This window comes from Aedes aegypti, chromosome 2 (genome assembly GCF_002204515.2).
Source record: "Aedes aegypti strain LVP_AGWG chromosome 2, AaegL5.0 Primary Assembly, whole genome shotgun sequence".
Classification (NCBI taxonomy): Eukaryota; Metazoa; Arthropoda; class Insecta; order Diptera; family Culicidae; genus Aedes; species Aedes aegypti.
In genome coordinates, this window is record NC_035108.1 from 68,612,991 (window position 1) to 68,629,526 (window position 16,536).

Sequence of the window (16,536 nt, forward strand, 5' to 3'; positions counted from 1 at the left end):
AATAATCTCAAGATTTTCAGCAGAACAATCCCAGAGAGGATTTGAAGGATTCATGAATGATTTAAGGAAGAATCCCGGGAGACGCTCCCAAAGAATTCTAGAGTACTTTCTGGAACATTTTTTTTTTCATATGATTTATATATAAAAATACTTTGATTCAAATATATTTCTTGTGTAGCATTAAGTTTAACTACAGACATAGCTCGTAACATCAATAATAAATTAAATTTATAAATCTTTTAAACACATCCAAATTAAATAACAGTTCAAAGAGTAAAATACCATTATCATGAGTTTTTTAGAATCATATGGTCGGTGTTTAGACAGACCAGACTAGATGAATTTTGGAGCTCTAAGGATACGTAAAGAACTCCATCAATTTTAAATCTTCCATGTTATTTTGATACAAATGTATCATCAAATAGATAAGTTCCATTATTACAGTAAATATCTATAATATTTTGATGTTTCACATGTTTGGGGTACATTTTTCTTACTCGATTGAAAAAAACACTTGGTTCAGTCTGTCTGAACACCGACCATATCTATGTTTGCTATTTGATATTTAAATACTTGAATTGTGCTGTATCAATATTTACAGGTAATTATAATAAATAAGTATGTATAGAACAATAACAATTTTAATTTATCCCCATAATTGAACGACAATATTAATTAGAATGAGCCTCCCGGATAAAAACGTATCATTCAGTGAATGGAATAAACCATTAATGTACAATATAACGTATTGGATACAATACAGCGTATTGTAATTGAATGTCGAAGCAATATTATTCATGTTTTGATATACAATTCAAAAACAATATAATATATTGTAACAGAACATTGTATTGTTTTTAATTGGTTTTATACCTTACAATTTTGGTCAAATTCCTATTTTCGCGTAAAACAACTGTTGCTTTTTTCTATGTAGCTTTGCTTAAAGAAATAAACAAAACAAGTTCAAAAAGCAAGAAATGTTGGGGGGAAAATATTTAAAAATTAAAAAAAAGTAGTTTTTTAGAGGACACGTGACATTAGCTGTAACGACGAATGCAACCATGATACAGTTTGTTGAATTGTTTTTGTATTGTACAACAATACTCGAATTGATTATCAAGACAATACATAAACAATATATCGTATTGTATTTTCAAAATGTTTGTATGAGAAAATATCTATATTTGTATTGTTACGATACTTAACCACCCATACATTATATTGCAAAAATCTCATACACCATACAGTGAACTGTTCAAAACAATATATTGTACTGTAATTGTATTGTCATTTTCCAATATACTGTATTGTATTTCCAATTTATTGAATGGTACTGTTTCAATACGTTATATTGTTTTTGTATTGTATTTTTTATCCGGGCTCCCCCACATCATCCCTCTCAGGAGAATTTTGATTCCCAATATTTTTTTTTGCGGTGGTTCAGAATTGAAAATATCAAAAGTCTATTGTAATCACATCCTTTTTGTTCAATTGCATGTGGTGTTATTCGATATTTAAAATAAGATTCGTTAAGCCGAACATGTTGATCCTTCCACAAGAACCAACAACAAGCATTGCTTATGTTAAGAGATTTTATCGTAATGCACAACCAGCCTAAACGTTCTTCCCCTTTTGTATATGTACTAATTATAATTTCAAATTATTTTAATTAAATTAGTTGTGTTGTCTACTATTGTACACGGCAATATGTTTCAAAATAAGTGGAGCTGCTTTTAAAACAAACTTTAACATCGATCAACCAAACCATAGAATATCCAATAGCGAAAAAATAATAATAATAACCGATCATTGCAAATCGAGCCGAACTGGCGCTCTTTCCGTGCGCACGCGCTCTGTCCGTGCGCACGCGCTTTCTGCAGAGCTGTCAAACAGACTTTTGTGCCTTCCTTCTTTCGCTCTCCTTCAACAATGTGATGGATTTTACTAAGGTGGCGCAGATGATTGATGCGTGCCTCTAGTTCTCTCTTTTGTTCTCCCGCTGTTCTCATGCAGCGCAAATAGTGACGTCACTATTTGCGCTGCTAAAGAACAGCGGGAGAACAAAAGAGAGAACTAGAGGCACGCATCAATCATCTGCGCCACCTTAGTAAAATCCATCACATTGCTCCTTCAACTCAACAACTCAGCACGATCCACCTCGCGGTGGATTGGTGAGCTGTCTGGTTGTTGCAGATGAACACTTATCGTGTAGCGTGACATCATCATTGACAGTAAGCTTGCAACTCACCAGACAAACGATAGGTGTAATTAACAACTGGACTTATGTAAGACCCCCTCCCTCCCCCTGTTGCGTTACGTAATATTTGAACGATCCCTTAGCGTGAGCCCTGCCGACAACCAACAACTCAACATCGGCGAGTTTATCATTCGGCGAGATTGCGACCCAATCTTTTAGTACAAATATTTTGACTGATTATGAGAAACGTCAAAAACATAGCGTTTTTCGCCTCGCGATGTGTTTGTGTGTCACATCGCAACCCCATCCAGCAGCAGATTCATCAGAGTAGGTTGGCTTAGTGCGAGGAGATTACTGTGTTCTGTGGCTAAGTAATAACTACAAGGCGAGAGTGTTTGATCATCGCGTATAAATTTTCCTCAAGGTTTTTTTCTCTGCCTTTTGATTGCAAAAGTGCAATTACCGTGGAGGTGTAGTCCGATTGTACTCCATTTTCTAAGCCTGGAAGATTCGAAGGATCCGGTGAGTTTCGGCGGATTGATGGTTGGAAGGATGAAAGTGAAAAAATAATTGTGCTGATTTACCCCCAGAGGGAAAAAAAGAGTGTGTGTCGTCTGGCTTTTGCCTTTTGATTGATGATGATGATTCATCATCGTTTAGTTGGCTGCTGTTGGAAGACGGAGGATCGGGTTGAATGAAACAGATTCCTGGATGTGGGAATTTTTTGGAAGAATGTCCGACTGAGAGGAAATGTGAATTAGGTCCGGGAATGTGTTACGTGTGAAGGTTTTTTTTTTCCTGCTGACCTCCCACAGTGATACAGAAGACGGATTTTTGTATGTAGGCAATGGATTCTAATCGAATGCTGTGTGTATGTGTTCTTTTCTTGTGTTGTCATTTTCAGAGCTCCAGCAGAGGCCGAATTCAGGTGTTTTGGGTGTAGTCCATAAAAGTGACGGAATTGAACGAAAATGCAGGCCATCAAGTGCGTCGTAGTCGGAGATGGTGCCGTGGGTAAGACCTGTCTGTTGATCAGCTACACGACCAATGCCTTCCCGGGAGAATACATTCCGACCGTGTTCGACAACTATTCGGCCAACGTCATGGTCGACGGGAAGCCAATCAATCTGGGACTGTGGGATACGGCTGGACAGGAAGATTACGATCGTCTCCGGCCACTTTCCTACCCACAGACGGACGTGTTTCTCATATGCTTCTCGCTGGTAAATCCGGCCTCGTTTGAAAACGTTCGGGCCAAGTGGTACCCGGAGGTACGTCACCATTGTCCGAACATACCGATAATCCTCGTTGGAACCAAGCTCGATCTTCGGGATGACAAGCAAACCGTGGATAAGCTACGCGAAAAGAAGCTCTCGCCCATCACCTACCCCCAGGGATTGGCCATGGCCAAGGAAATCGGTGCCGTCAAGTATTTGGAATGTTCTGCCCTGACACAGAAGGGGCTCAAAACCGTTTTCGACGAAGCGATCCGTGCCGTTCTCTGTCCCATCATACCGGTGAAAAACAAACGTAAATGTTCAATTCTGTAAATTGACCCCCTTGCATGTGTCCCCACAAATCCAAAAAACCCCCGCGGTTCGAAATCTTCCTCCCGACAAAGCCAACCCGCCCTGGAATCAGTAGCTATCCAAAAAATACCGTTTCCTTCCTTCCATCATCACCCACAAAAGAAAAAAAGAAAGCAAGAACCCAACCAATAGTGCAGACGGCATTTCTCCGCATTTGTGTTGAATAGTTGTGCATATAATGAAACATAACGCGAAGCGACAAATTTGTCCCATAGAAACAAAAAAAAAAGCGCAAACAGTGTGAGAGTGTGTAGTGTTCTAATTGTATAGCCCTCCCCCCGAAACAAATCTTTTGGAGAGAGAGAGAAGTGAAAGCTACTACCAGCTAGAGGAAAGGTGGTGGTGGTGGTGGACAACGGCGGCTGGACCCAAAACAACATCATCAACAACCCATTCAGTACCACGCAGCCCAGCGAAAAGACGGAGACGAGGAAGCGGGGAGAAACGGACGGCGGCGAAACGAGGTTGATTAAATGGAAAGGTAAACTTATGCTTCTCACTCACTGTGCTCTATGCTATCTATATCTATAAACGTTTCACGTGGTGTTGCTGTAAGGTGCATTGTTTTATAATAGGGAAAACTTTTTCCGTTTACAACGGGGGTGTGATAGGCGCACGCATTTTAATTGATGTGGAATTGGACTTGAGCAGGGTTTTGTGTGGCTCAACTCAGTTTGCCCCCGCCGATCGGGGATCTTTTCGTGTTGGAAATTTTCTCGACTTCCCAGGGCGTAGAGTATTTTCATACTTGCCACTAGATACATGTTCTAATGCAAAATTAGCAGAGAAAGCTCTCAATCAAAAACTTCCACTCCCAGGAACCCTATGCTAAGAAGCAGACTCTGTCCCAGCTGGAATGTAAAACAGAATAAGAAGATTGGGGTTGAGTTGCTTATCTTGTTTGGCGTTAGATTGAGTGCAATGGTTCCCAACCTTTTGAGAAGCTCATCCCTTTGAGAGTCAAAAACGTTCAGCGTCCCACAGAATTTTTTATAGTTTTCAAAAACAAATTGAATGCATATTATTGAATGTTGGATCCAAATATAGGATTTCCGTAGTGTGTGCCCGAGATCCTTGGCTGGTATTTATAGCGAAGGCTGCGTCCCTTTGCCACGACGGATTAGGAGTACCATCCGAGATGTCCAATCTACGTTCAGAATGGATCAAGGAAAACGGGGGCCACGTAGGACAATCGCTTAAGGCACTTCTCCTAACTCGAAAAGCTAAGCACAAAACCGGTTTACTTTAATACAAAATACTTTATTACCGCAAAACGTAAAACGTGTATTTCTCTAGTTTTATATCTACAAACGAACCACGACGGCGACCTTGCATGGATAATGGATAAATCGAAACTGAACGTACAGAGCAGCACAAAACTTATTCGGCTCACCATGGGCAGCCGATCTACTATACTATCAAACAATGTGTTTCAGTTATATACTACTGCTGATGTAGTGAGAGGGTTCGGTCAATTGCGCGAAAACATTTGATCGCCCTTAGCGATAAAATTATGCTGTAGCTGCAACATTGAACTTGCATGCTCTGCTCTGCTCTTTTTTCTACTAAAAGTTAACCTTGGTAGTTAAGAAAAGCTTGCTGCATATTATAAAATCTTTCCTCGGCAAAAATTTGAAAAAAGGCGATTTTTGCACGCAATATTTTTTTTTTTTTAATTTACACGTCATGTAATTTTAGCGTCAATCGTGTAAAGCATTTGGAATGAATTATTCAATGATAAACCATTTAAACGCATCTATTACATTCGACATTGTAAGCGAAACCCCAATATTTTATACTTTCCTTATATGGTTTTGCGCTAAAAATTCAATAAAATGCTCAAAAATATGACCGAACCGCCGTTCCATTTATGTGCATTATTTTAGGAGGAAAATAAGCATCATCGTTTTACAAATTTTCAAAACCAAGCAATGTTCATAAAAATCTATCATTGCATTACATTTGCTATCTGTACACTCAAAAAATCCAAACGTCATTGCTACGTGAAAAATCACGTAGACCATTCGAAATTCATTTTACCTTCACTTCACCTGACTAATGTAATGCTTACTAAACCATACATAACCATCAAATGGAGACTCGGTGATTATCACTTGGGGTTACCTATCACACTTACAAGAAAATCACGTAGGTACCCAAGTTCATTTTGACATTTGCATATCGCACGTACATTCAGTGTTGAGCTTGAATGCTAAGATGGCGTCCGCTAGACTTTTTAAGAACGTAAGGAGCTGCTGAACTTCAAACCTCATTTAAGATTGATTTAAAGGTATGTACTCGTTGAATACCGAAGAATCTTGTATTAATTCATATTTTATACCTGATTTCATTCATATTATAGCATGTGAAGGCTACAGCAGAATCGACCAGAAAATATGGGAGCAACATTGGATATCTCGCTGGAATTTTTTATTCGAAAAGCTTAGTTTGAATAAAATAAATATCTCAATTGTTGTAGTTGGTTTACATTTTTCAAATTGGGAAATAGTTAACTTCAGAAGTTTATTGAAAATAAGGTGGGCTTCCATTTAAATAAATTTGAAGGGAAAACAATGTAGGACTTATTGAAACGCTTCGTAAAAGCTACCGGAAAATCCACGTAGCTCGTACGTGTAACGCTGGTGGATCAAACGGGGTTCAATAGTTCATGCGTTCATTCTGTGCTACCAATGATTAACGTAGGTGCTACGAGAAAAGTGCGATGGAAAAAAATCACATATGTTTCCACGTAACAATGACGTTTGGATTATTTTGAGTGTAATATAGTGATAGATTTTCATGAGGATTTCTTAAGGCGAAGTAGGCCGTCATTGAAATTTGTACGCGTCGTTGATGATTGTTGCTAATTCATCTCACGATTTCGAATCAAAGAAAATCAGTTGGTTTCGCACTGACACAGCTGAAAAAAGTATCAGCATACTTTATGTCATCATTGTTGCAAAAACTTAGCCTTAAAATTTGAACAAATTTCATTTTTAATGATTGCTGATGATTGAAAGATGGATTCTTGAACCAATGTGATGGAATCCATCATATTATTCTTAAACCACTAATTTTCAACGAATAATTGTGTAAACAGAGCAGTCTTGTTTGCAATTTTACTTACAACATGCAAAAAATCTCACATGGGAAACTGAATGAGATAGCACCGAGTTAGGAAACATCGAGTTAGAGAGGTATCGACTTACAGAGATATCAAAGCATGCTAGATTAGATTGAAGGGACCGCGCATTCCATTGAGTTACCAGTGATATCGAGATACAGAATATCGAGTAAAGTAGAGTTGACTGCAGTTACATAAATGTTGATGAATTTCAATGGCTTAAAGATCAATTTGACATATCTTGATCACGAATAAATTATTAGATGTTTCATTTCGAGCAACATTTTTTACGTACACTCACAGAATATGACCAGCCCATGGCAGTATGCCGAATATAGAATGATAAATTTCACTTTTCGCTTCACAATACTGCCTTGAATCACTAGGGTAAAAAAAGAGCAAGCGAAATATATCTCTCCCGTAGATTGATTTTCCTCTTATCTCTCTCATCCGCACGCTTGCACTGATCGAGTTGGTTGATGTAGCAGGACTGTGCACCGGCCAGAGTTTACGCTTTGACTACTTACACACTCGCATATGTAGTTCAAAATACTTTCTACCACATAGACAGAACTGCGTGTACGATACAAAGCAGCGCGTTTCCCGATGAGAGTGCACGCGTTGGTTTTCAACGTCACAGTAACGAAGTGCAGCGTGGAACAAAGTGTTGCGATGAGCACGAAGAAAAAAATAGGTATCAGATCGTGCGTCGCACAAAACGGCTTTTTCATTTAATTTGCATAGCAAAAATTTAACAACAGATATTTTGCTAGATGAAAATTCCGTTGCAAGCTATCAATGAGAGATAATTAGAAACAAATAAATTTAATTTTATAAATAAAATTATCGAATTGTACTTTAAAAGTAGTACATATTGTAAGTGGCTAAGATGAACGAGCTGCCACCTGTGAGTGCACATGTTACACATGTGGACGCGACGCCTCTGCTTGAAGAGAAGAAGCACAATTTTTTTACTTATGACGACAAAACTAAACGTTTGTTCGAAGTTGTCTTGAAAGGTCTCTCAACTGACTATAAAACCTGAAAGAAAACCTGTGACCTGAAGAGATTAAAAATGGAATAAATGATTTACTTGGATTTTCCCCAGTCCAAGTAATCATTATGAAAAAGAGAACCCAATCTGGCATTATTCGGAAAGGGCTTTCTCAAGAATATTATTTAGTTCACTTTAACAAAAATGTTTGATGTCCGTATGACATGGAAACATTTCCAGAAACCTGGAGGAAATTACCAGAACCCCACTCAGTGCCGTCGGTGCCAAAAGTGGGGTCATGGTACAAAAAATTGTCGCATGGATGCTAAATGCATGATTTGCGGAGGTTCTTCACGCCAAGGACGTCTGTCCAGTAAAGGAAGATACCACCAAGTTCATATGCTCTAATTGCGGGGCTAACCATAAGTCCAATTTTTGGAATTGTCCTTCACGCAAAAAGGTCATTGAGGCTCGTGCCAGGCAGATGAAAGATAATATCCGTTACGATAACGGTCGTTTCCGGAATTTCCTTGGTAGAATATCGAACAATACTCCTTTTTCAGTTAACGATCGCTTGATCATGAATCATACCCATCAGGAAGATCATAATCATGGTCATTCACAAACTAATTTTAATCCGTCGGGTAGCCGTTCAAATCTCTCAATTTCGAATGTATCTACCCACGGTAAATCCTTTGCCGATATCGTAGCAGGAAATTTGAACTCCTCCCCTGTTCGTACTATGAGTACCCATTCTACTTGTTTCAAATCAAATGGAAAAAACCCTACCGCCACAGGTAACTCCTACTCCGCTTCTTCGTCTACCGAAAATTCTAATGAGAATTCATCAGAAAATGTACCCACTTCAAGTGATATGTATGCCTCTGATTTTAATTTTCTAACTGAACAATTGAATCTAATGATTGATGCAATGTTCAAAGCCACCACTATGACTGAAGCAGTCCAAGTAGGTGTAAAATTTACAAATCAAATTGTTATTGGATTACGTTTTTCTAATGGATCCAAATAATATTTTAAATTGGAATGCTCGTTCTTTGAATGGTAAAGAGGACAAGCTGTTTAATTTCCTTACGGTTAATAACGTGCATATAGCAGTTATTACCGAAACGTATTTAAAACCTGGATCTAAACTCAAAAGAGATCCTAACTTTTTTGTTTATCGTAATGATCGACTTGATGGGGCATGTGGGGGAGTTGCAATCATCATTCATAGGCGTATAAAACATCAACTGTTTTCGTCATTTGAAACTATAGTTTTTGAAAGTTTAGGTGTTTCTGTTGAAACACAGCTAGGTAAATATACTTTCAAACCTGCCTATTTGCCTTTTAAATGCTCTGGACAGCAAGTTAATTTGCTCCAAACTGACTTGCGAAAATTGACTCGCAATAAGTCAAAATTTTTTGTCATTGGGGATTTTAATGCCACACATCGGTCATGGAATAATTCTCGAAGTAATTCCAACGGCAGAATTTTATTTGATGAGTGCTCTTCAGGATATTTCTCAATTCAATACCCTGATAACCCTACATGTTTTACCTCTTCTAGAAATCCATTTACGATTGATTCAGTCTTAACCGACTCTAGTCATCTTTGTAGCCAACTGATTACTCATGCTGATTTTGATTCTGATCATGTCCCTGTTACATTTCAAATATTCCAAGAAGCGATTCTCAATCCTATAGACGATGATCTTAAACCTTTGATCCGTCTTAAAAACGTGAGGAGAAGGCAATTTCAACGCACTCGCGATCCTGCTGTGAAAATTATATGGCAGGATTTGCAGAAAGAAATCAAGAAACGTTTTGCAGATTTAAGAAACAGCCCTAAGCCCTTTTGGAAATTATCTAAAATCTTGAAAAAACCTCAGAAGCCAATACCGACATTGAAAGAGGAAAACAAATTATTACTAACTAATTGCGAAAAAGCTCAAAAACTTGCTATGCAGTTTAAAAGTGCGCACAATTTTAATTTAGGACTTACTAGTCCAATTGAAAATCAAGTTACTCAGGACTTCGAAAATATTCTGAATCAAGAGAACGTTTTCGAAAATGCCTGGGAGACTGATTTGGAAGAAGTGAGAACTATTATTGAAAAATTCAAAAATATGAAAGTTCCTGGCGATGATGGAATTTTCTACATCCTCATCAAGAAACTTCCAGAAAGTAGCTTATCGTTTTTAGTTGATATATTCAACAAATGTTTTCAGTTAGCATATTTTCCTGACAAATGGAAAAATGCTAAGGTTGTTCCAATTTTAATACTAGACAAAGATCCTATAGAAGCTTCTAGCTATCGTCCAATCAGTTTGCTTTCCTCCATCAGTAAACTTTTTGAAAAGGTCATTTTAAACAGAATGATGGTCCACATCAACGAAAATTCAATTTTTGCCAATGAACAGTTCGGATTCCGCCATGGACATTCGACCACTCATCAACTTTTACGTGTAACAAATTTGATCCGTTCCAACAAATCTGAAGGCTATTCTACTGGTCTTGCTCTTCTAGACATAGAAAAAGCATTCGACAGTGTTTGGCATAAAGGTTTGATTGTAAAATTAAAAAAACTTTAATTTTCCAACATACATTGTAAGAATAATTCAAAGTTATCTGTCAAATCGTACACTTCAGGTTAATTATCAGAACTCGAGGTCTGAAAGACTTCCTGTAAGAGCTGGTGTTCCCCAAGGCAGCATTTTGGGTCAATATTATACAATATTTTCACATCTGACTTACCTGAGTTACCTCAGGAATGTCAAAAATCCCTGTTTGCGGATGACACAGGCCTCTCCGCCAAAGGACGAAGCTTGCGTGTCATCTGTAGTCGATTGCAAAAAAGTTTGGATATATTTTCTTCATACTTGCAGAAATGGAAGATTTCTGCTAATGCTTCCAAAACTCAACTAATAATATTCCCACATAAACCAAAAGATCTTTATTTGAAACATTCAAGTAGACATGTTGTCACGATGAGAGGGGTTCCAATAAATTGGTCAGATGAAGTTAAGTATCTAGGGTTCATGCTACATACGAATTTAACTTAATAATCACATTGAGGGCATTCAAGCCAAATGTAATAAATATGTAAAATGTCTCTATCCCCTTATTAATAGAAAATCAAAACTTTGTCTTAAGAACAAGCTTTTGATATTCAAACAAATTTTCAGGCCAGCCATGTTGTATGCTGTACCAATATGGACTAGCTGTTGTAATACCAGAAAGAAAGCTCTGCAGAGAATTCAAAATAAAATTTTGAAAATGATTCTGAGGCTTCCTCCCTGGTATAGTACCAATGAGTTACATAGAATATCCAATGTTGAAACATTGGAACAAATGTCAAATAAAATAATTAATAATTTCAGGCAAAAATCGTTACAATCTTCTATTGCCACGATTAACGCGTTATATGTTTAGGTTAAGTTAGGTTAAGTATATTCAAAGCGTTGTTTTTTCTCTTGAAATCAACTCACCTGTAAAAAATCTGAAATGTAATATGTTGTTAACAAAATGTTAATAAAATCTTAAATTTGTTTTACCAAATTAGGATGATAGTGTTGTCCTATAACACAGAACACCTAGATATAAGAAATTAATGTAATGTTTCGAATGATACTAATAAAAAATTAAACAAAAATAAATAAAAAAATAAATTATTAAGGCCTTTTAGTGCGTCACCACAAAATGGCTGCTTTTAAATCATTAACATAACGTTATGATGGTATTGGTATTTGCAGCATCGATGAAATATAACTGCTCTTCGCATAATTTTATTGATATTTTATTTTTGGAAAAATGCTTCAGGTGGCATTTCAATATTTAATCAACACATTCAGATACAGTATTGCCAATTTAGCGACAATATATATGAGCAGAGTTGGGAAAAGTTCTGAGATTCACACTACAGTTGGCATGCGTAGCGAATCACAGTCACCGGAGCCAGTGAAACTCACGCGTATCGCTGCTGTAGGCAAAATGCCTTGAAAATAGCAAAACACCCGTTGCTAAGGGCAACCCAAAACTACTGTAGAAAAATGTTCTATTTCCCGTTGCATTTCCCGCATTTGCAGCCTTCAATGACACTCCTAATTTAAAAAAATCATGTACCCAACATAGGCTACTTGATGAGATTCACAATTTTGAACTACTGCATTAGGAAAGCTACGTGATTTTCGCAAAAATTCAAGCCTACTACTATTACCAACACTTCAACTTAACAAATCTTCATTTCAAACAGGAATCGTAAATTTTTATAGTTTTATCAACCGCAACACTCAAGGCCATACGGGACATCATTATAATCACCCTATCCATTTGAAGAAGCAAATCTCAAGTACTACTCCATATATCGATACCAAAAATTTATCACTATATTCTATATATGTAGTGTACGACCTATAAAATTTTCAGCTTAATCGGTTCACTAAATCTCGAAATTTGTTTTTGCAAAGTTTTGATGATAAGGTGCAGAACCACTTGGGCACTTCCATGATACACTTTGGCATGGGGGGTTTTTGTCGGCCGATTTATCAGAAACTTTGCAATAAGAAGCACTTCTGTATGACGCATATTGTGGCCAAATATGGGCTCTGCAGCTTTCAAAAAACCCCACTGCCGAAGTGAATCAAAAGTGTTAAGAATAGGATCCGGCACCCTAATTGTTAGAGTGAGACAAAAAAAATAAAAAATAAAAAATGGTAAATAAAACGGTTTCCCGTGTCACCTTAAAAGCAATATGCCGGTGTTTTTCTTTCACTTGCTGCAAAATGACGACGAAGCTGCACAATGAGGTATGCCTATATTAATAGTCAGTAAGGGATTGTTCAAATATTACGTAACGCAACAGGGGGAGGGAGGGGGTCTGACATAGTGTTACGGTTTATACAAAAATTTTAAAATTTCCATACAAAAGCTGTTACGTGGGGGAGGGAGGGGGTCCAAAATTGGCAAATTTTGCGTTACGTAATATTTGAATGAACCCTAATCTTGTAATAAAAATAATTTTGTAGAATGAATTTTGCTACGAGAATAATTGAAAAAAAATGAAGCATTTCTTGTCTTTAAATACGGACACCTGCGAAAAGCATGTCGATAAATCCGAACACTTTTGAATCGAAACCCGGACAGCTACGTTTATCTGGAATTATCAAATCTAACTGAGTTAAACTTGACAAATACATTCAATTAGCACGCTTTTAATAGACTTGTAGAAAGCATATGTTCTGTAATAATAAAAAATGTAAATGAAATTGTGGTTCTTTACCTGATTTAAAATCTTTGCGGTTTGAACTGCAATCACCTCTTATTATTTATTTTTTTCTTCATAAACGATGCATTGATTGACATTAATCTCGTCTTTTATTTCCCATATTTCAATAATCTTACATATTATCTTTCAGTTTTACGTGAAAAATATGTGGTAACGTCATGGAAATATACATTTTCACTTCAATGTCCGGATTTAAAAACAATTGGCTTCAATCTCGGACAGCCTATTTTCACATGATATTTGAATGAAAATAAACATTATAAAACTAAATTTTGCCTTTGGGTAACAAATGTTATCATAAAGTCCGGATAATATGTGGGTAATGTTCATCAAACATATTACAATTCGTAGAAAAATCAGTCACCTACCAACTTGGCTACACCGTCATCTCCTGCAAACATAAACAGTGCCGGTGCATAACAAGATTATGCGATAAATCTATCTATATAAATAAAAATGGAATGATGTTTGTATGTCACGAAATGGCTTGAGAACGGGTTAACGGATTTTGAAAATTCTTCCATAGTTATGTTCCTGAAGTGTTCCGACGTGTTTGTGTATATAAAAAGCAAAGGATATTTAACGGGAAAGTTGAAAAAACAGAAGTGAACGGAACTTCCATTTTGCACGGGGCGTTCCATGGCGTTTTTCAACAGCCTACTTGATGGCAAGACGAAGTTTGCCGGGACCACTAGTTCAACTTAAAACAGAGAAGTTCCGTTGCTCTACAGTTAATAATACTGTGTTCTTTTGATATGTGCGATTAAAGAGTAGACTTTGATTTTCAATACGCGTCAAACTACTGAATTTCCCAAGTATTTACATAAAAATAGCTTAACACAAAATTCAATCTTATATATTTTGTTTGTTTGTTTTGAAAATGTACATGAACAGGCGACACTACTACAATTACATTAATTATGATTCTAATGATTCTTTGAGTTACACGCCGCTTCAACTTAAAATATTGTCAAATATTTATGAAATATGTATTTTATCATAAATTTTAGGAAAACGTTTAGAACAAAGTCCTTAGATGCATTAATTTCGAAAGAGTTTGTTTCAAAATTTCAAATAAGTTCATTTGAAGGAGACCAAGGTTTTCCACAAAAAAAAAATGGTCTAGAGATGTTACGTGAATTTTGTCATTTTTTTCTCAAAGACCGTTTGAAATTTCTAAAGCTGATAGCACTATGAATACATCAAGAATCTTCTGAAAAAAAAATTAACCATCCTTTGAAGAAGACTTAAATACGCCTGGTTTTGTTTCATCGTTGGAAATGCATGACATTTATATTTTCATCCCTTTTTCGCCCATCCCCGTGAAGTTGTCACGCTCCTTATGGGTTCGTGGGCCACCGGTTGGGAAACACTGTCTAGTTGAAACCAACTCATATCTAATCGTCCCCAACGGAGTGATTGATGTCAAATAGAAGGGATTTGCTTTCGTAACGAAAGTCTAACGCGATACCGCGAAATTTTGACACATGCAAAATTGAGAAGTGATTTCCTAATATACGGTAGACCAATGGGACCTAAAATTATTGAATCGGGACATTCATTGATTCACATTTTATCATCACTCATTTTAATCACTAATCGCCATGTTCACGCTCGGTTTTATCAAATCATAATAATCAGAAGGGATAAAAACAGCGCATTTTACTGCCGAATTTCAGAAGATTTTGCCGACAAACCTTCATAACGAAGAGAACAAAACGGCTCAAAATACTTCGTTTCGGTTTTGGATAACTCCTACATCTCTGTTGGGATACCTACAAGAGTTTTAAATCAATTTTTGTTTTACAAGTCGAACTGCAGGATTCTCATTAATTTTGGTTTTTGTTTCTCCGTTTTCCAATTTGCAGATTCACCGTTATATAGATGGCACACCCAAACACAGACCAAAACCACAGACACACAAGCAAAAAAGCGTTAAGCAGCAAAGCATAGGTTAACCATATGCTTTACATTACTGTACCGCTGTAACTGCTGCGCTGTAACTACAATGATTGTACCAATCCTTCTTCCTTTCCAATAGCAACAGCCAGCGCGCGATTGTGAGATAAAAACCCCGTGTAAACCTAATTGTTCTACGATTATGAAATTGTTTTTTGCTGCCAACGAAAGAATAAAACACAATCCAGTTGTAGAGTCAATAAATTTGCCCCCCTTCCAGAGCGGTTATCGTAAGTGACATCAAATCAAAAACCGTAACAACAAAATGTAGAACTGTAAAACCACCAAGCAGGAAATATAAAAAATGAGATGTTTATTCTGTTCATATTTTTTGTGCTTTTGAAGTAACAAAAGTGGGTGCGTTTAGTTTATAACGTTTTTTTTTTATTTTCTTTTCTTTTATTAAGTATTTAGTGTAATAACAAAAACAAAAATTAAGAAATTTGATTTTTCGATGCGAAAAATGAACAAATTCGGAAACGGAAATTGTATATCAAAATGTATAATGGAACGTTCAACGCATTACACACAAAAAAGAAACACATTTGCTACAGCTAAATAATTCATTAATCAAAGAAGGAGAAACTATGATGATCGAAATACTAAACCAAGAATCGCTTAATAGGAACAAAATCATTTAACAGAAAACACAAACGAAACCAAGTAAAACGGAAAAATAGCATGTACGTTATTGTAATAATTAATAAATTGATTGAATGTTGTAACATGAGATTTTTCTTTTTGTTTGTCGCTAGCAAGCTGTTAATTTTTCGTGGAAAGAGAGAGAGAAAGACGAGTTTCAACGCTTCGTCCAACTGTGTTTTTGTCCTTTCTCGATATTGAAAGAATGGCGCATAAATCAGTGAAACCAATGTAGGATAAAAGAGTAAATTGGTTCTCTGTTTTGGGCGATGAACCCTATAAGTTCATTGGGGAACACAGATTTTGATAGACCGTAAGAAAGTGAAGTACTCTTTCTCCAGTAGAATACCAAAATCCCTATTCGGCCCTTAGATGTTTTAACAAAGCGAATGATGATAAAAAAGAAGTATAAACTTGTCGTATTAGTGACAAAAGAAGATGAAAAAATTTATTGATATAACATTTTTAATGAGTATTATCTATAACTATTATTATTGAATAAATTAATAAAAAATGAAAAATAAAAACCACTAGTGAAAATCTTCTGGTAGAAATGTTTATTCTTCCCGTAAAAGAAACCACTTCCTGCTTCCCACGTATATTGGCAATTGGCAAGCTTCCCACTCCCGTTCCGGTAGCTCTGAATCCTCCATTTAGCCTCTATTCTACGTTTACGCTACTATTCATCTCGCCATACACCACCATTACAAAAACATCCGAGGAGGGCAGTTACATGCGCGCGCTAAA

At 36.6% G+C, this 16,536-nt stretch overlaps 1 protein-coding gene across 2 annotated transcripts; it reads left to right on the forward strand.

The window, feature by feature from the left end:
- Positions 1 to 2,487: 2,487 nt before the first annotated feature.
- Positions 2,488 to 16,101, forward strand: LOC5572347 (ras-related protein Rac1). 2 transcript variants are annotated; one of them, XM_021841127.1, is made up of 3 exons: positions 2,488 to 3,033; positions 3,102 to 4,267; positions 15,057 to 16,101. In XM_021841127.1, the coding sequence occupies exon 2, from the start codon at positions 3,169 to 3,171 to the stop codon at positions 3,745 to 3,747; it is 579 nt and encodes a 192-aa protein (XP_021696819.1). In that variant the 5' UTR covers positions 2,488 to 3,033; positions 3,102 to 3,168; the 3' UTR covers positions 3,748 to 4,267; positions 15,057 to 16,101. The 2 variants fall into 2 exon arrangements, with proteins under 2 accessions (XP_021696819.1, XP_001660306.2); XM_001660256.2 differs by having other exon boundaries at positions 2,489 to 2,719.
- Positions 16,102 to 16,536: the final 435 nt, after the last annotated feature.

Bases quoted from the DNA above. Each gene is read 5' to 3' on its own strand.
- LOC5572347 (XM_021841127.1), top strand. From the start codon at position 3,169: ATGCAGGCCATCAAGTGCGTCGTAGTCGGAGATGGTGCCGTGGGTAAG.